The sequence below is a fragment of the Kogia breviceps genome, chromosome 1 (genome assembly GCF_026419965.1).
Source record: "Kogia breviceps isolate mKogBre1 chromosome 1, mKogBre1 haplotype 1, whole genome shotgun sequence".
NCBI lineage: Eukaryota > Metazoa > Chordata > Mammalia > Artiodactyla > Physeteridae > Kogia > Kogia breviceps.
In genome coordinates, this window is record NC_081310.1 from 63,404,296 (window position 1) to 63,423,053 (window position 18,758).

An 18,758-nucleotide genomic window follows, 5' to 3' on the forward strand; every position below is an offset into this window, starting at 1 on the left:
AGAAACAGAAGGAAACTGCTTAAGATAATAAACTCCATACATGAAAATCCAACAGCAAACATCATGCACAGTGGTGAAAATCTGGAAGTTTTCCTCTAAGATCAGAACAGGCATGAACAACTGCTTCTACCACTTTTATTCAACATGGTACTAGAAGTTCTAGTCAGAGCAATTAAGAAAGGAAAAGAAATATATTTCTAACTTGGAAAGAAAGAAGTAAAATTATCATGGTTTGCAGAGGATATGATCTTCTACATAAAAAATCCTAAAGATTACACACAGGGCTTCCCTGGTGGCGCAGTGGTTGAGAGTCCGCCTGCCAAGGCAGGGGACACGGGTTCATGCCCTGGTCCGGGAAGATCCCACAAGCTGCGGAGCGGCTGGGCCCATGAGCCGTGGCCGCTGAGCCTGCACATCTGGGGCCTGTGCTCCACAACGGAAGAGGCCACAACAGTGAGAGGGCCACGTACCGCAAAAAAAAAAAAAAAAAAAGATTACACACACACACACACACAATGTAAAAACTAATAAATAAACTCAGTAAACTAGCAGGATACATAGACAAAATTAAAAAGCCAGTTGTGTTTCCATAGCATATTACATTTACCTTTTAAATTCACATTTTTTATAAATGTTCAGTATCCCTAACATATGCTATTAAAAGAGCCCTGTAAAACAAAGGCTATTATTAAATCCTCAGTACCTCTTTTTGAGATGTTTCACTACTTTGTAGTAGTTTTAAAAATAAGGTTTTCCAACTAAGAGATCTTGATCAACATTATTGTCTAAACTTATCAGGTCACTTTTGGTCTCGTGACATCTTATAGATTACTTTGATATAAGAATATCTTCAGTTGGCAGCTCTACCTCCCAGTTCCATAAACCTATTTCACCTCTGAGAATCGGCCATTTTAATGGCCTAAAAGTTTAGGCCATTTTAAATAGGGTGCATTGTGTTGTCAAGGATAAAGTCACCATGATGAACACATTTTTAATACTTATGAGAGGTTTATTAATACATATACTAAGTATTATACAATTTTACTTTCCTTCAATTTAAATTTCTTTCTACTAGTTACACATCTTTTCAGTCTCCATAAAAACCCAAGAGTTACTTGGCTACAGTACGACTTTTCACACAGCAAGCAAAATGAAATCAACTTTGTGGGAATGCTTAAGAAGAGAGGCAAAATGAAAATGGATTTAGGAACATATATAACATTATTTCCTCTAAGGAGCATCCTACTTACCCATCATTACAAACATAGTGAACCTGTGAGCCAAACAGAATATTTCCACTTTGGTACTGTACTTGGCCATTTGTGGGATCCCCTAGGTTAGGACACTGTTTTCCTAAAAGGAAAATTTCAAATTCGTTGTTTTATACCAGTTTCAAAACAGATTTGAATCAAATTCAAAATTCTACATTGCTCACTTGAATTCATGGGAATATTATTATCTTTTATTATTTTCTTTCTTTAACTATTATAACGTCAAAGAAGATTCACATTTACCCAGGCAACCAACTGTGAAAAAAAAGGTTCCCTGGAGATTTTTCAAAGCCTGAATGCACTGCTGTCTAAAATCTACATTCACATGAGAAAACCATCATTTCAGTCGTAAAATATGAACCCTAAAATGTGTGAAAAATCTCTAGAGCAATATTTTCTGAATTAAAAAAAAAAAGTTGTGTTTACTTACCTGTACAGTCCTCCTGGAGAGGTGACCACATATTATCATCCTGACAAACAGCAGAGATAGGACGATACTTGGGCTGGTAACCTGGGCGACACTCATAATATATTCTGTCCCCAGGGCTATAACTGGGTTTAGTGGCATTCTGGAGCTGCATAGTTGTAAACCTTGGTGGCTCACCACAGGCATCTAGGTATAAGAGAATAAGAGCATAAAAATATTTTATCTCATTCACCAGCCAGGGACTGTGGCCTGGCATCAGGTAGGTAGTACAGAATAAATGGAAAGGTTCTTATCAAGATTTTAAATGACCATTCTATGCTTTTACCCAACTGGTGGTAGTAGTGGAGTATGTGCCTTACTTACATTAAATAACAACCTATTAGCTTTTGGTTTGTTAGGGAATAAGATGAATTTTTATTCAACAGTAAATTAAAGAGTAGCATCAATGTTTTTAGTTTTGAAATATAAATACATTTTAGGTATGTATCCTTCCCCACTTTTTTCTAAATTCATTTCAAAACTCACCTCTCCTCTAAGAAGTCTCCTACAGTATACAGCACTCTGCTCAGATTACTCTTCCATAGTTTGAAACACAAGCATATGATCACTTGTCATTTCAGGTTCAGTTTTCTCTCAGAAGGCAAGGTCCTAGAGGGCAGGGATCATATGCCTTCTTTTTCTACTACACTCTGTACTCAGTTGGTACTCAAAACATGCTATGGTAAGAGATGAATATAAAATACACCTTGTGGGATTCATAAATCAAAATAATTATGGACCGAAGTATTTCAAAAAATAATACTTCATTTCATTTGTTTCCTATTAGTGAATTGAGCATTTTAAAAGTGATGAATAGACACCATGTAAATATCAAAATGTACTATCTGAAAAGCATTACATGAAAACACAACTTGCTCTCTTTGACATTACTTTAAATATAATTTAACTTTCCTTCACAGATCAATGGATTGCTCATTCCTCAGAAGCTCCCTGAGGTAGCTGTTTGGGTTGTTTATCCAATATATCCCAACAGTAAAGCTATTATATTGTTATGCTTTTAGAATTTTTTACTTCTGGGATTTTTTTGGGAGGTGTTGAGGGAAGGAGTTTTTTACGCCCTAGAATAATGTCATTTCTACCTCAGCAAGTCCTCTTGCTTTTAACTAGTTGGGCACTTGATAATCTAACAAGTCTGTTAGAAAAATTATGTAAAATAATGTGATGGAGACATATTAAGTCCTAAAGGACTAAAGGAATTCAGAGGCCTTTCTTATAAAGTTAAGAACCTAAGGAGGAGACGGGTGTGATCCACGGTTACCAGCATGGGCCCCAGAGACGGGCATGAGATGCTAAGGCTGCTGCTGCCACCACCAAGAAGCCTGTGTGCAAGCACAGGTCACTATCCACACCTCCTCTCCTGGGAGCCTGTGCAGCCCGCCACTGCCAGGGTCCCGAGATCCAGGGACAACTTCCCGGGGAGAACACACGGCGCGCCTCAGGCTGTTGCCACGTCATGCTGGCCTCTGCCGCCACAGGCTCACCCCACATTCCATACCCCTTCCTCCCCCTACGCCAGCCTACGTGACCCAGAGCCCCCAAATCAGCTGCTACTTTAACCCCGTCCTGGCTGAGTGAAGAACAGATGCCCTCAGGCGACCTACATGCAGAGGTGGGGCCAAATCCAAAGCTAAACCCCAGGAGCTGTGCCAACAAAGAAGAGAAAGGGAAATTTCTCCCAGCAGCCTCAGGAGCAGCGGATTAAATCTCCACAATCAACTTGATGTACCCTGTATCTCTGAAATACCTGAACAGACAATGAATCATACCAAAATTGAGGCAGTGGACTTTGGGAGCAACTGTAGACTTGGGGTTTGCTTTCTGCATCTAATTTGTTTCTGGTTTTATGTTTATCTTAGTTTAGTATTTAGAGTTTATTATCATTGGTAGATTTGTTTATACATTTGGTTGCTCTCTTCCCTTTTTTTAAAAAAATATATAGATATATATTTTTTCTTCCTTTTTATCTTTTTCTGAGTGTGTATGTGTATGCTTCTTTGTGTGATTTTATCTATGTAGCTTTGCTTTTACAATTTGTCCTAAGGTTGTGTTTGTCCATTTTTTTTTTTTTTTAGTATAGTTTCTAGTACTTGTTATCATTGGTGGATTAGTTTTTTGGTTTGGTTGCTCTCTCTTTCTTTTATTACTTTAAATTTTTTAAAATTTTATTTTTTATTTTAATTATTTATTTCATTTTTTCTCCCTTTTCTTCTGAGCCATGTGGCTGACAGGGTCTTGGTGCTCTGGCTGGTTGTCAGGCCTGTGCCTCTGAGGTAAGAGAGCTGAGTTCAGGACATTGATCCACCAGAGACCTCCTGGTGCAAAGTAATATCAAACAGTGAAAGCTCTCCCAGAGATGTCCAACTCAATCCTAAGACCCAGCTCAACTCAATCACCAGCAAGCTACAGTGCTGGACACCATATGCCAAACAACTAGCAAGACAGCAACACAACCCCACCCTTAGCACAGAGGCTGCCTAAAATCATAATAAGGTGATAGACACCCCAAAACACACCACTGGACGCGGTCCTGAACACCAGAAAGACAAGATCCAGCCTCATCGACCAGAACACAGGCACTAGTCCCCTCCACGAGGAAGCCTACACAACCCACTGAACCAACCTCACCTACTGGGGTCAGACACCAAAAAAAAAATGGGAACTACGAACCTGCAGCCTGTGAAAAGGAGACCCCAAACACAGTAAGTTAAGCAAAATGAGAAAACAGAGAAACACAGCAGATGAAGGAGCAAGGTAAAAACCCACCAGACCAAACAAATGAAGAGGAAATATGCAGTCTACATGGAAAAGAATCAGAGTAATGATAGTAAAGATGATCCAAAATCTTGGAAATAGAATGGAGAAAATCCAAGAAATGTTTAACAAGGACCTAGAAGAACTAAAGAGCAAACAGACAATGATGAACAACACAATAAATGAAATTAAAACTTCTCTAGAAGGAATCAATAGCTGAATAATGAGGCAGAAGAATGGATAACTGACCTGGAAGATAAAATAGTGGAAATAACTACTACAGAGCAGAATAAAGAAAAAAGAATGAAAAGAATTAAGGACAGTCTTAAAGACATCTGGGACAACATTAAATGCACCAACATTCAAATTATAGGTGTCCCAGAAGAAGAAGAGAGAAATAAAGGGACTGAGAAAATATTTGAAGAGATTAGAGTTGAAAACTTCCCTAATATGGGAAAGGAAATGGTCAATCAGGTCCAGGAAGAGCAGAGAGTCCCACACAGGATAAATCCAAGGAGAAACATGCCAAGACACGTATTAATCAAACTATCAAAAATTACATACAAAGAAAAAATATTAAAAGCAGCAAGGGAAAAACAACAAATAACATACAAGGGAATCCCCATAAGGTTAACAGCTGATCTTCCAGCAGAAACTCTGCAAGCCAGAAGGGAGTGGCAGGACATATTTAAAGTGCTTAAAGGGAAGAACCTATAACCAAGATTACTCTATCCAGCAAGGATCTCATTCAGGTTCGATGTAGAAATGAAAACCTTTACAGACAAGCAAAAGCTACGAGAATTCAGCACCACCAAACCAGCTTTACAATAAATGCTAAAGGAACTTCTCTAGGCAGGAAACACAAGAGAAGGGAAAGAACTACAATAACAAACAAAAACAATTAAGAAAATGGTAATAGGAACATACATATCGATAATTACCTTTAATGTAAATGGATTAAATGCTCCAACCAAAACAAAGACTGGCTGAATGGATATAAAAACAAGACCCATATACATGTGGTCTACAAGAGACCCACTTCAGACCTAGGGACACATACAGACTGAAAGTGAGGGGATGGAAAAAGATATTTCATGCAAACGGATATCCAAAGAAAGCTGTAGTAGCAATTCTCATGTCAGACAAAATAGACTTTAAAAAAAAGAATGTTATAAAAGACAAGGAAGGACACTACATAAAGATCAAGGGATCAATCCAAGAAGATATAACAATTGTAAATATTTATGCACCCAACATAGGAGCACCTCAGTATATAAGGCAAATGCTAATAGCCATAAATGGGGAAATCAAGAATAACACAATCATAGTAGGGGACTTTAGCACCCCACTTTCACCAATGGACAGATCATCCAAAATGAAAATAAATAATGAAACACAAGCTTTAAATGATACATTAAACAAGATGGGCTTCATTGACATTTATTGGACATTCCATCCAAAAACAACAGAATACATTTTCTTCTCAAGTGTTCCTGGAACATTCTCCAGGATAGATCATATCTTGGGTCACAAATCAAGCCTTGGTAAATTTAAGAAAATTGAAATAGTATCAAGTATCTTTTCTGACCACAACGCTATGAGACTGGATATCAATTACATGGAAAAAATCTGTAAAAAATAAAAACACATGGAGGCTACACAATATACTACTAACTAACCAAGAGATCGCTGAGGAAATAAAAAAATACTTAGAAAAAAATTACAATGAAAACACGACGACCCAAAACCTATGGGATGCAGCAAAAGCAGTGCTAAGAAGGAAGTTTATAACAATACAATGTGACCTCAGGAAACAAGAAACATCTCAAATAAACAACCTAACCTTACACATAAAGCAATTAGAGAAAGAAGAACAAAAAACCCCCAAAGATAGCAGAAGGAAAGAAATCATACAAATCAGATCAGAAATACATGAAAAAGAAATGAAGGAAACAATAGCAAAGATCAATAAAACTAAAAGCTGGTTCTTTGAGAAGATAAACAAAATTGATAAACCATTAGACAGACTCATCAAAAAAAAAAAAGGGAGAAGGCTTAAATCAATATAATTAGAAATGAAAAAGAAGTAACAACTGACACGACAGAAATACAAAGGATCATGAGAGATTACTACAAGCAACTATATGCCAATAAAATGGACAACCTGGAAGAAATGGACAAATTCTTAGATAAGCACAACCTTCCAAGACTGAACCAGGAAGAAATAGAAAATATAAACAGACCAATCACAAGCACTGAAATTGAGGTGACTAAAAATCTTCCAACAAACAAAAGCCCAGGACCAGACGGCTTCACAGGCAAATTCTATCAAACATTTAGAGAAGAGCCAACATCTCTCCTTCTCAAACTCTTCCAAAATATAGCAGAGGGAGGAACACTCCCAAACTCATTCTACCAAGCCACCACCACCCTGATACCAAAGCCAAAGATGTCACAAAGAAAGAAAACTACAGGCCAAAATCACTGATGAACACAGATGCAAAAATCCTCAAAAAATATTAGCAAACAGAATCCAACAGCACATTAAAAGGATCCTACACCATGATCAATTGGGGTTTATTCCAGGAATGCAAGGATTCTTCAATATATGCAAATCAATCAATGTGATAACCCATATTAACAAATTGAAGGAGAAAAAACATATGATCACCTCAATAGACGCAGAAAAAGCTTTCAACGAAATTCAACACCCACTTATAAAAACCCTCCAGAAAGTAGGCATAGAGGGAACTTACCTCAACATAATAAAGGTCATATAGGATACACCCACAGCCAACATCGTTCTCAATGGTGAAAAACTGAAAGCATTTCCACTAAGATCAGGAACAAGACAAGGTTATCCATTCTCACCACTATTATTAAACAAGTTTCGGAAGTTTTAGCCACAGCAATCAGAGACGAAAAAGAAATAAAAGGAATTCAAATCAGAAAAGAAGAAGTAAAGCTGTCACTGTTCTCAGATAACACTATACATAGAGAATCCTGAAGATGCCACCAGAAAACTACTAGAGCTAATCAATGAATTTGATAAAGTAGCAGGATACAAAATTACTGCACAGAAATCTCTGGCGTTTCTATACACTAATGATGAAAAATCTGGAAGAGAAATTAAGGAAACACTCCCATTTACCACTGCAACAAAAAGAATAAAATACCTAGGAATAAACCCACCTAAGGAGACAAAAGACCTGTATGCAGAAAACTATAAGACACTGATGAAAGAAATTAAAGATGATACAAACAGATGGAGAGATATACCGTATTCCTGGATTGGAAGAATCAACATTGTGAAAATGACTCTACTACCCAAAGCAATCTACAGATTCAATGAAATCCCTATCAAACTACCATTGGCATTTTTCACAGAACTAGAACAAAAATTTTTACAATTTGTATGGAAACACAAAAGATCCCAAATAGCCAAAGCAATCCTGAGAAAGAAAAACGGAGCAGGAGGAATCCGGCTTCTGGACTTCAGACTATACTACAAAGCTACAGTAATCAAGACAGTATGGTACTGGCACAAAAACAGAAATATAGATCAATGGAACAGGATAGAAAGCCCAGAGATAAGGCCATGCACATATGGTCACCTTATCTTTGATAAAGGAGGCAAGACTATATAGTGGAGAAAAGACACCCTCTTCAATAAGTGGTGCTGGGAAAACTGGACAGCTACATGGAGAAGAATGAAATTAGATCACTCCCTAACACCATACACAAAAATAAACACAAAATGGATTAAAGACCTAAATGTAAGGGTAATGAAAATGAAAACAAAAATAAACAAATGGGACCTAATGAAACTTAAAAGCTTTTCCACAGCAAAGGAAACCATAAACAAGACGAAAAGACAACATTAAGAATGGGAGAGGGGCTTCCCTGGTGGCGCAGTGGTTGAGAGTCCGCCTGCCGATGCAGGGGACATGGGTTTGTGACATGGTCTGGGAAGATCCCACATGCCGCGGAGCGGCTGGGCCCGTGAGCCGTGGCCGCTAAGCCTGCACATCTGGAGCCTGTGCTCCACAACGGGAGAGGCCACAGCAGTGAGAGGCCCGCATACTGCAAAAAAAAAAAAAAAAAAAGAATGGCAGAAAATATTTGCAAACGAAGCAACTGACAAAGGATTAATCTCCAAAATTTACAAGCAGCTCATGCAGCTCAATATCAAAAAACAAACAACCCAATCCAAAAATGGGCAGAAGATCTAAATAGACATTTCTCCAAAGAAGATATACAAATCACCAACAAACACATGAAAGGATGTTCAACGTCACTAATCATTAGAGAAATGCTAATCAAAACTACAATGAGGTATCGCCTCACACCAGTCAGAATGGCCATCATTAAAAAATCTACAAACAATAAATGCTGGAGAGGGTGTGGAGAAAAGGGAAACCTCTTGCACTGTTGGTGGGAATGTGAATTGAAACAGCCACTATGGAGAACAGTATGGAGGTTCCTGAAAAAACTAAAAATAGAACTACCATATGACCCAGCAATCCCATTACTGGGCATATACCCTGAGAAAACCATAATTCAAAAAGAGTCATGTACCACATGTTCATTTCAGCTCTATTTACAATAGCCAGGACATGGAAGCAACCTAAGTGCCCATCGACATATGAATGGAGAAAGAAGATGTGGCACATATATACAATATTACTCAGCCATAAAAAGAAACAAAATTGAGTTAATTGTAGTGAGCTGGATGGACCTAGAGACTGTCATACAGAGTAAAGTAAGTCAGAAAGAGAAAAACAAATAACGTATGCTAACATATATATATGGAATGTAAAGGAAAAAAATGGTTTTGAAGAACCTAGGGATAGGACAGGAATAAAGACGCAGATGTAGAGAATGGCTTTGAGGACACAGGGAGGGGGAAGGGTAAGCTGGGACGAAGTGAGAGAGCTGCATGGACATATACACACTACCAAATGTAAAATAGATAGCTAGTGGGAAGCAGCCACATAGCACAGGGAGATCAGCTTGGTGCTTTGTAACCATCTAGAGGGGTGGGATAGGGAGGGTGGGAGGGAGGCGCAAGAGGGAGGAGATATGGGGATATATGTATATGTACAGCTGATTCACTTTGTTATAAAGCAGAAAGTAACACGTCATTGTAAAGCAATTATACTCTAATAAAGGTGTTAAAATAATAATAATTTTTAAAAAAAGAACCTAAGGAGAAAGGAGAGAGACCTATTCTGGTCCCTGAGGAACTTTTTCTTTCTTACTCCCTGGATCTTGGTCTTCAGATTGAGACTGCTCAAGAGAGAAATCCAAACAAGTGAAATATTTTACATCTTATTCTAAATTCTAAACTCCTCTCTCAATACACTGTCCAACATTTCATTTACATCATGTGCTGAAATTGTTTCAGCATTTAGCAAATGTTTTGAACATTTCCACTATGCTGATCTTGTTACATGTATGGTCCTCAATCAACTGCGCAAAACAAGGCAAAAGCAAAAAACAAACAAAAAGCCATAGCTATTAAAAGCATTTTTTAAAGGATTAGTAAAGAGTTGAATTTCATTAATAACATTAAATTTACTGAATACCCTGAGCCATACATTCTCATTTTACAATAGGAAAAAAATGGGCTAGAAATGCTATATAATTCCATTTTAGATAAAAACACATATCATTCTAGAATATCCTGGAAGCACCAAGAAAGAAATCAAGTAACAGCATGCATGTGATTAAAGTATAGAAGTGCTCTTTGTTTTATGTATTCAATTTCAGAAACTGTCTCTTTTTAAAATAAATTTATTTACTTTATTTATTATTTTTATTTTTGGCTGTTTTGGGTCTTCATGGCTGCACGCAGGCTTTCTCTAGTTGCGGCGAGTGGGGGCTACTCTTCGTTGCAGTGCACAGGCTTCTCACTGCGGTGACTTCTCGTTGCAGAGCACAAGCTCTAAGGGCGCTGGCGTCAGTAGTTGTGGCATGTGGGCTCAGTAGCTGTGGCTCACGGGCTCTAGAGAGCAGGTTCAGTAGTTGTGGCGCAGGGGCTTAGTTGCTCCGCGGCACGTGGGATCTTCCTGGACCAGGGCTCAAACACATGTCCCCTGCAATAGCAGGCAGATTCTTAACCACTGCGCCACCAGGGAAGCCCTCAGTAACTATCTTGAAGGCATAAAAAGAAGAGAGAATTCCTAATATGACTCTCACATACAGTGCTGTGTATGGATAAAGAAATGTCAACTGTATGGTTAAATCTATTCAACTAACTTGAAGTATTTCTTCCCAATAACACGCATTGCAAAAGACATGCCTTCAATAGTGTGCAGTTTAGAACATTTGCTTTGGCAATCAGTTGATTACAAGCTTTATATACTGTAATAACTGGGTCCAATATCATACTTGTTTTATAATCGACTATCTTCTTCTCTTGCTCCGAATACTGAATTATTTTTTCCTATGAGGATTTTCAAACAAAACATTCCCAGCATCAGAAAAATAGTACCTAGACTGAGTTTTTTTCTAGAGAGTTTACAATATAATTATTATTAGGCTGCAATGCTATACTTTAATAACAGATGCCATTATATCACATGATAGGCTGCATTCAGAAAATTCCTCAATTTTCCAGATGAGTTTCAAGAAGGTGAAGTAGTCCCTAATATGGATCAAGAAAACTGTTCACTTTCTGTACACTTACAAAAATTATGCAAGCACTCTCTACCTGCTTGCAAAAATTAAAAATAACTCTCTGACATAAGCACACACCCACATCCCTGCCCAGGTGGTACCTTTAAAAAATCATGGTCTCTGACCCAAACTGGAACCTCAGTGAAACCTGACGAATCTTCCCCTTTTCTCACTCTACACAACCTATTTTCAAATTTTCTTTGCTTCCTCAAAATGGAGGCGCTAACAATCTATACCTGTCAATTTTATTTCTCACGTTCCACTCATTTCTAGGCCTATAAAAAAATCACATAGGGCTTCCCTGGTTGCGCAGTGGTTGAGAGTCCGCCTGCCAAGGCAGGGGACACGGGTTCGTGCCCTGGTCCGGGAAGATCCCACATGCCGCGGAGCGGCTGGGCCCGTGAGCCATGGCCGCTGAGCCTGTGCGTCCAGAGCCTGTGCTCCGCAAAGGGAGAGACCACAACAGTGAAAGGCCCGCGTGCTGCAAAAAAAAAAAAAAAAAAATCACATAAATCATGTTCGAAGTAGTTAAGTAGCCTCCTTCTAAGTAAATTCACCCTAACACTCTCTCCCTCAGTAATTTTAATTACCCTGTCTACAACATCTGGAGCTATTGTTCATTCTCTCTTTGCTCTCTTGTGCCTAAAAAACTCTTTTCCTTGGTTTCCAGGTAGCAAACCAGCCTAGTTTTCAGCCTGTCCTTTAGCTGCTCTTCCTTCTCTGTCTGATTGCATGATGTGATGTTCCTCATGGGTTATTCCACGAGCTCTCCGTATTTTCATTCTGCAAATCCCCCTGAGTCAGATGTAAACCCTCATGATGTCATTACAACTGATGAGAGCTGCCTCCCAAATCCCTCTCTCCATCCTAGATCTTAGCTGGGGTGCCAAGTCTGTGTTCAACTGCCTCCCCACAGCTCCACTTGGAATGTGTCACACTATCTCAAATAACACAAAGAAGCCAGCAAACAAGATACATGGTCTCCACGACTGACATGCCTGTTCCCTCTCTCTGTTTCCACCTTGACTTCTAATTCAAGCCACTATCATTTCTTATCTGGATTGCTACAAGAGTTTCTGAATAGGTCTCCTTACTGGTCTCACCACCTTTCATTCAGTTCATTTTCACACTGCCACCAGAGTAATACTGATATGATACTAGGACCAAGGCTCTTCCAAGTCAGGTACGTTTCAATGGCTCCCTGTTGCCCTCATGATAATGTCTAAGGCTCCCTGACATGGCTAACAGAGCTTTAATATCTGCTCACTCTTGCACACTCTTCTAAGCCACATTCAATTCCACTAGTAGTGCCCATTAAATTACTCAACTTACTGTAGCACTCTAGACCTCCTTGCATCATATTACTTCAGCTTTGACCAGAGACCCTGCCATTCCTCCCACCCACGCATCCTTCAGTTTCATCTCAGATGCCACTTCTTCCTGGAGGCTCTTAACATCTCTCACCCAAAAAATTCAGTTAAGTGTCCTCCTGGAGGTTCTTAACATCTCTCACCCAAAACATTCAGTTAAGTGTCCTCCTGGAGGTTCTTAACATCTCTCACCTAAAAAATTCAGTTAAGTGTCCTCATGAGCCCCAATTTACTTCTTTCATAGCAATTTTCATACTGTAATTGTTCATTGTTTGTACTCCCTAGGAGACTGTAACCTTCTTGAGGACCATGTCTCATTCTTCCATTTCTAGTTCCTAATGCCAGAGCTGAAGGAGCACTGTTATCAGTTCTATAAACTCTTGGATCAAAATTCAAATTCTTTGTACTGTTCAGCCAACCTGTTCCAGAGATATCTGCAAATCATCATTTTTCTTTGCTTTTGTATGCCTTTCCTCAAATTTTTTCCATTGGTTTAGTTACAGATGTTTTCCTTTATCAGAGTTGTTTTCTAATGTCAAGATATGTGTGCTTTATTTATTTGAACCCATTCTCCATTACTGCTATGACTAGAAATGGCATTTTAACATTGTCAAAGGAGAACTCCAAATACTGTTGGTTATATTTTTTTCCTAAAGTATGGCATGAAAGATTCCAGAACTTGTTTCTAACAACAAAAGAGATGATATTAATTATCTTGGAAATAGCACATTTAAGCACTATCTGTACCAACTATATTTTAAGTTCTTTTTAACTAACTTACTCTTCATAAACATCCTATGAGTTAGGCACTATTTTACCCTTTTTAAGATGAGCAATCTGAGCCATGAACTAACTTGCTTAAGAATACATTCCCAGAAGGTACCAGTCCCAGGAGTGAAGCCAGGCAGCCTAGTTCTACTGCCAACACCATTTCCCATTACTGTCTCTAACCTGGAACCTTTGCACGGTTACACCAATACACTCTGTCTGCATTTTAGTCCTCAAGAAATGGTCTTATACTGAGCCTAGAGAAATTAAGTTTAGATTTGCATTCTGCTAAGTCAAGGTGCCCAAAAACAACAGGTGATTTTTATTATGATGGTTGTTCATTGCTACCTATCCTGTTCTTTTCACAATTATTCACTCTGTGATCTACACCGCTGCCTTCCTCTTGCCTCCTTTGGCCTACTGCTGCCACACTGGGTAGCTAGGCAGTCCATGCCTGCCCCAAGCCGTGTCACATCTCTGAGCCTTTGCTCACAGTTTTCTCTGCTCTGAACACCCTTCCTCCTGCTCAGGAGCAACTCCCGTTCAACTCTTGTGTTCTTTGACTTAATCCACTCAACATTTCCTCTGGGAAGTACTTTCTGCTTCTCCTGGAGAGGCAGTGATCAGTCCCCTTCTCTTGGACTCTCCTCTGCATGGATCTCTCAGCTCACCAGTGGACTCTATCCATCCATGCGGCCACAACACCTCACACAGCATGTCCCTCATAGCTGCTATTCAAAAAACTTTGGTTCTCAAAGAATCACTGCTGTTAAACAGAAACCAATGGTAAAGAATACAGTATAATGAATCTAATATTGAAAATAATCATCTTAAAGCATTATGCACTGGAGAAATATTTGACCACCTAATTTCTTTTGTCTCATATCTCCCAGTATATGTAACCTAGCAACTGACCAGATAAGGACTATTCTCCCTGCACTGTAATATGTAGAGTAAGAAACTAAGAAACTACTGTGTAAGCACTTATTGATCTTGGCTTCTTTCATTAGGAAGAAAGAAAAGACCTAAAACACGCAGAAGAGACCACCCATAAAAGGAAATTGTAGGTTTTGTTCCAAAAAGCAGACCCATTCTGGAGGAATGAGACTGGTCCCTTCTGTGATCCCCTACCATTTGGCAACTACCTCTGAGATGGCAAGCCTCCCAAGCACACACTGCCCACTTACAAAACCTTCTCCTCATGAGCTGCTTCAGTGAAATATTTATTTTATCCACATACTTTCCCTGCCCAGTATAGTAAGTTCTCATTTGTACCTCATCTCTGTTTCCCACCTATCCTGATTTTACCTTTCAGCCTTAAACTTCACCTTGTTTTTCCTCCATTTCTAGTTTTGTTACCTTCCACAATACGTCCTATTCATGTTATTTATCTATTTTCCTCTATTTTATTTTTTAAATTTTTATTTTATTTTCATTTATTTTTGGTTGCACTGGGTCTTTGCTGCTGCACGCAGGCTTTCTCTAGTTGCAGCGAGCAGAAGCTACTCTTCATTGCAGTGTGCGGGCTTCTCATTGCGGTGGCTTCTCTTGTTGCGGAGCACGGGCTCTAGGTGCACGGGCTTCAGTAGTTGTGGCACGCAGGCTCAGTAGTGTGGCTCACGGGCTCTAGAGCGCAGGCTCAGTAGTTGTGGCACACGGGGTTAGTTGCTCCGTGGCATGTGGGATCTTCCCAGACCAGGGATTGAACCCGTGTCCCAGATTCTTAACCATTGCGCCACCAGGGAAGTCCCTCTATTTTAAATAGTTCTCATCATATCCTTCAACTTCTAGCTTTAAGCCTATTGTAAACATTATTATTCTTTAAAAAAATTCCTTTTAATTTCTTGTTAGCACTGCTGTTCCATCCCCCACACCTCTCAGGCATAGAAATAAACTTTTTAAATGATCCATAATAAGCAAGACGAGTATGGTGAGACCTGAGGAGTCTACGATCAGAAGATAGATTGACCCCCAGCTGCTCCTGCCTTAGCTTTTTAGGCACCAAAGAAAGGCCATCGTAAGTATGACTCTCTTGCTTCCTCCTGGAAGCAAGAGAAGTTTTTCTTGGGCTCTAAGCCCCAGCCAAATGTTACCTTTAATTTTCCAGTACTTGAGAGTTATACAAGAGTGTTGACACTTAGGCAAAAAATTGGGCACTTGGAACCACAAGTGTGACAAGACAGCCAAGATCTCTGCATTCTAGTGAGGAAAGAACAGAAAACAGTTTGGGAGAGTGACTACCAGTTAGGGGGGTAATTGAGCTGGAACATGTGTGTCTACTGGAAATAGTGGGTCAGAGAAGGTCCCTCTGAGAAGGTAGTATCACAAGTGAATTTGAAGAATAAGAAGGAGCCAACTATGCTAGAGGCAGGAGAATGTCCCAAGGCCAAGGGAACAGCATGTACAGAAGGCAAAGTGGCAGGGTTTGGCCTGTTTTATTAACAGAAATGTCTTCCCTTCCACCAGTCATTTGTTAAATGCTGTCAGAGAATCATGCTCCTTTCCTTCTGGGTACTTCTCTTGTGTTATGACATATTCATTAGTATTATGTTTTGGCTACTGTCTACCACTCCCAATAAATTGTAGCAAATATTTGATTTCCTAATGTGTGCCTGGCACTGGGGGTATAACAGTGAGCAAAACACAGTCCCTGCATATATTCTTGTGTGTAGGCAGAGAAATAGTGAAATAAGGATCATGAAAATAGGAATGGTGTGTTATTGCTCACCAGTGCATCCTCAGGACCAGTACAGGACCTGGCATATAGAAGGCAATTATTTGTTGAATGAATGCTGCTAATGAAACCGTATATGTAATAGGATCCTAAAAATAACTTGGGCATGAAAACATATGTACATATAAAGACAAAAGGAAATCTACCAAAGTATTAAAAATGGTTGTCCTAAGTTTTACACAATAAGCATGCCTTTTTTAGAATATATGTACTTCAAAGTGCTTTCTGTGAAACATGAAACAAACTTAGTGGTTGGGCCTTCAGGTTTAGTTTATGAGCTATAGGAGAAAACCAGATTACCACCATTTCTGGTTCACTTCTTAGGATACTCATTTTTGGGTAGATTTGGCTACCAGTGTTTTTTAGGTTGCTTCGGATATCCCCTCAAACATGACCCAACCTTCAGAAAGAAGGAAAGCAATGCCAAAAAGCCATTCGGTAATAGAACTGAATACTGTCTACTGGATGAGAAAAGGAAGATAACTCTATTGCAAAAAAAAAAAAAAAAAAGAACCTGCAAATCAATATCAATACGATCTCGAGTACCAAGTTTCCGGTTAACTTTATTTACAGAAAGCACCTTGCCCGCTTCCAAACCCTCTAAACCCCAGGTTCCCAGAACCTGCTCTCACCGGAGTGCTACAGGCACAACATCTGCTCCGCAGTCCCACTTAAAGCAAGTAGTAAGCTTCCCTGTCCCACACTCGGCTCGGCTGCGCTGGCCACTTCCTCAAAGCACACACTTGCGTAAACCAGGCCTGGGCTCCCCTAACCACGCCCAGCAGGGCACAAGGCATCATCCCGCCCAGGGAACACTGGGCAAACTCTCCCCACGAACACAGCACCAACCTAGCAACATCCACAGGCACCTGGGCAACTCAAGAGCAAGCCGCCACCACCAGCCCCAGGTTGGCGCTCCCTTATCGACTTGATCAGTCCCGGAAACACCCTGCAAGCTTTTGCTAGAGACCCAGCTTGGCCCCGGGTAAACCCCAGCCACGCCACCAAGCAAGCCTTCTCTTCGGCCAATACGTGGTCCCCACCCCCCGGGGTCCCCACACGGTACGAGCCGGGGACATTCTGGCCACGCCTTCTACCCTAACTCCTTACGACCCCGGGTGGACTCAGCCCCGCGCCTCCGCCCCGAGCCACCAAGCAAAGCTCCCCCGACCCTCGGCTCCAGTGGCCTGCCCCCCAACCTGGCCTGCCCCCCTCCACCCGCTCCAGTTCGCCGCCTGTGCGGACACCCTCTCCAGGCTCCTACCGGAGGATGTGGGAAGCAGGAGCAGTAGCGCCACCAAAAGAATCCCAACGAAGCACCTAGAAGAAAAGGGACTCTCGGAGCGGTAGGGGGGTGCCTTGCGAGAGGAGCAAGACGCCGTCATTTTCGGGAGATCAGCGAGAAACCTGAAACAGCTCAGCAGAGATCTTTCTGAGTCCAATTACCAGAGATAAGAAACTGCACGCTCACAAACCATCAACCGCCGTCACGCAGCTGGGCGTGGTCTGAGCCCAGGGCGGAAGTGACTCCATAGACGGGGCCTGCCGGGCCAATAGGCGGGCTGCAAGGCGGGGCTTCAGTGTTGGGGATGGCCCTTAGGCCTGGAGAGGCGGGGCGGGGCGCTTGCCAGGGTTTAACAGTCCCTTGTGCGCCGGCCGCTTTACGCCTCACTGTTGAAGCCTGGCTGTACCTCGCTGCTCCTTCTGCAGACCTACACGGAAGCACAGCTGCAGTTTGCGAGAAATGGCTTGTTCACCACCTGTTCGTAAAGACTGTTACCACCCTCTACAGGAAGTGTGGAAAGGAAGCAAGGGTTGGAGAGGTCAGCATTGTCAGTTTTCCGGAACGCTAGATTAAAGAATAAAACGCATCGAGCTGAAGATAGAAACCTAGAGCCCAGGCAGTGGGTCATTGTGGGGCAGACACCCCTCAGGACTCCAGTCTGGACCTGGGGCACGCCAGACTGTCCGGATACCTGGGCCCTTGCTCAATCTTTGGCATTAGTCAGGCATAATTCGGGACAATAGTTGAGATTTCCGTGGTTGAGCCTCTGCTACTGAAGCCTCTCATGGCCTGATAGATTTCAAAAACATGGAAGGTTTGGCTGTTGCTCTCCCAACTGCTAAAGTCAATTAGTCTCACCTGTATTCCCAGGAGAGCACCCCTGGGAAGGTAAATTATTAAACAACACTGGTCCATTAGCATATTGAGCCTCAACTCTATGGCCTTGCCTTCGAACAACTAAATGTTTTATTGAAGATGACATATACATGCATGAAAAGGGTAAGAACAAGGGTGCATTAAGTGCCATATTTCTAGAAGCAATGAATGTCGTTAGAGTTGGGATGGGTAGGAATTGATGAGTGAAAACTTTTCTGGTGAACGAATCCCTCAATGCTGGAAAATTAAGAATGAGTAAGATTTATTTGTAGAGTTGTGAGTAAACCTGTATGACTAGTAAAAGGAAAGGAAAGTAACATGACCGGTATTAAACAGCAAACGAAGGAGCTGACATTCTCTTCGTCTTAGCTGGCAAAGAATAAAAATGTCAACCAGTGTGTAAACATATTGGGGACGAGGTGGGGTGGGGGGCAGCACCCTCAAAGTTTTAGTTTACATAACTTTTTCATGCGTTACAATTTTAAATTTTTTTTTTTTTTTTTTTTTTTTTTTGCGGTACGCGGGCCTCTCTCAC

General features: G+C 40.8%; 1 protein-coding gene across 10 annotated transcripts in view; it reads right to left on the reverse strand.

Annotated features, from left to right (window-relative positions):
- Nucleotides 1–17,584, reverse strand: part of CD46 (CD46 molecule) — a 53,930-nt gene extending 36,346 nt beyond the window's left edge. For 4 of the 10 annotated variants that reach the window (XM_067032581.1, XM_067032558.1, XM_059045640.2 and 1 more), the window contains exons 1-3: nucleotides 17,327–17,579; nucleotides 1,702–1,884; nucleotides 1,251–1,353 (exon numbers count right to left, since the gene is read on the reverse strand). In XM_067032581.1, the coding sequence (XP_066888682.1) occupies nucleotides 1,251–1,353; nucleotides 1,702–1,884; nucleotides 17,327–17,447 (407 nt within the window). In that variant the 5' untranslated portion in view covers nucleotides 17,448–17,579. Of the gene's footprint in view, nucleotides 1–1,250; nucleotides 1,354–1,701; nucleotides 1,885–17,326 lie in introns of all 10 variants that reach the window. The other 6 variants (XM_067032589.1, XM_067032575.1, XM_059045672.2 and 3 more) reach the window with 3 other exon arrangements.
- Between the last annotated feature and the right edge of the window lie 1,174 nt (nucleotides 17,585–18,758).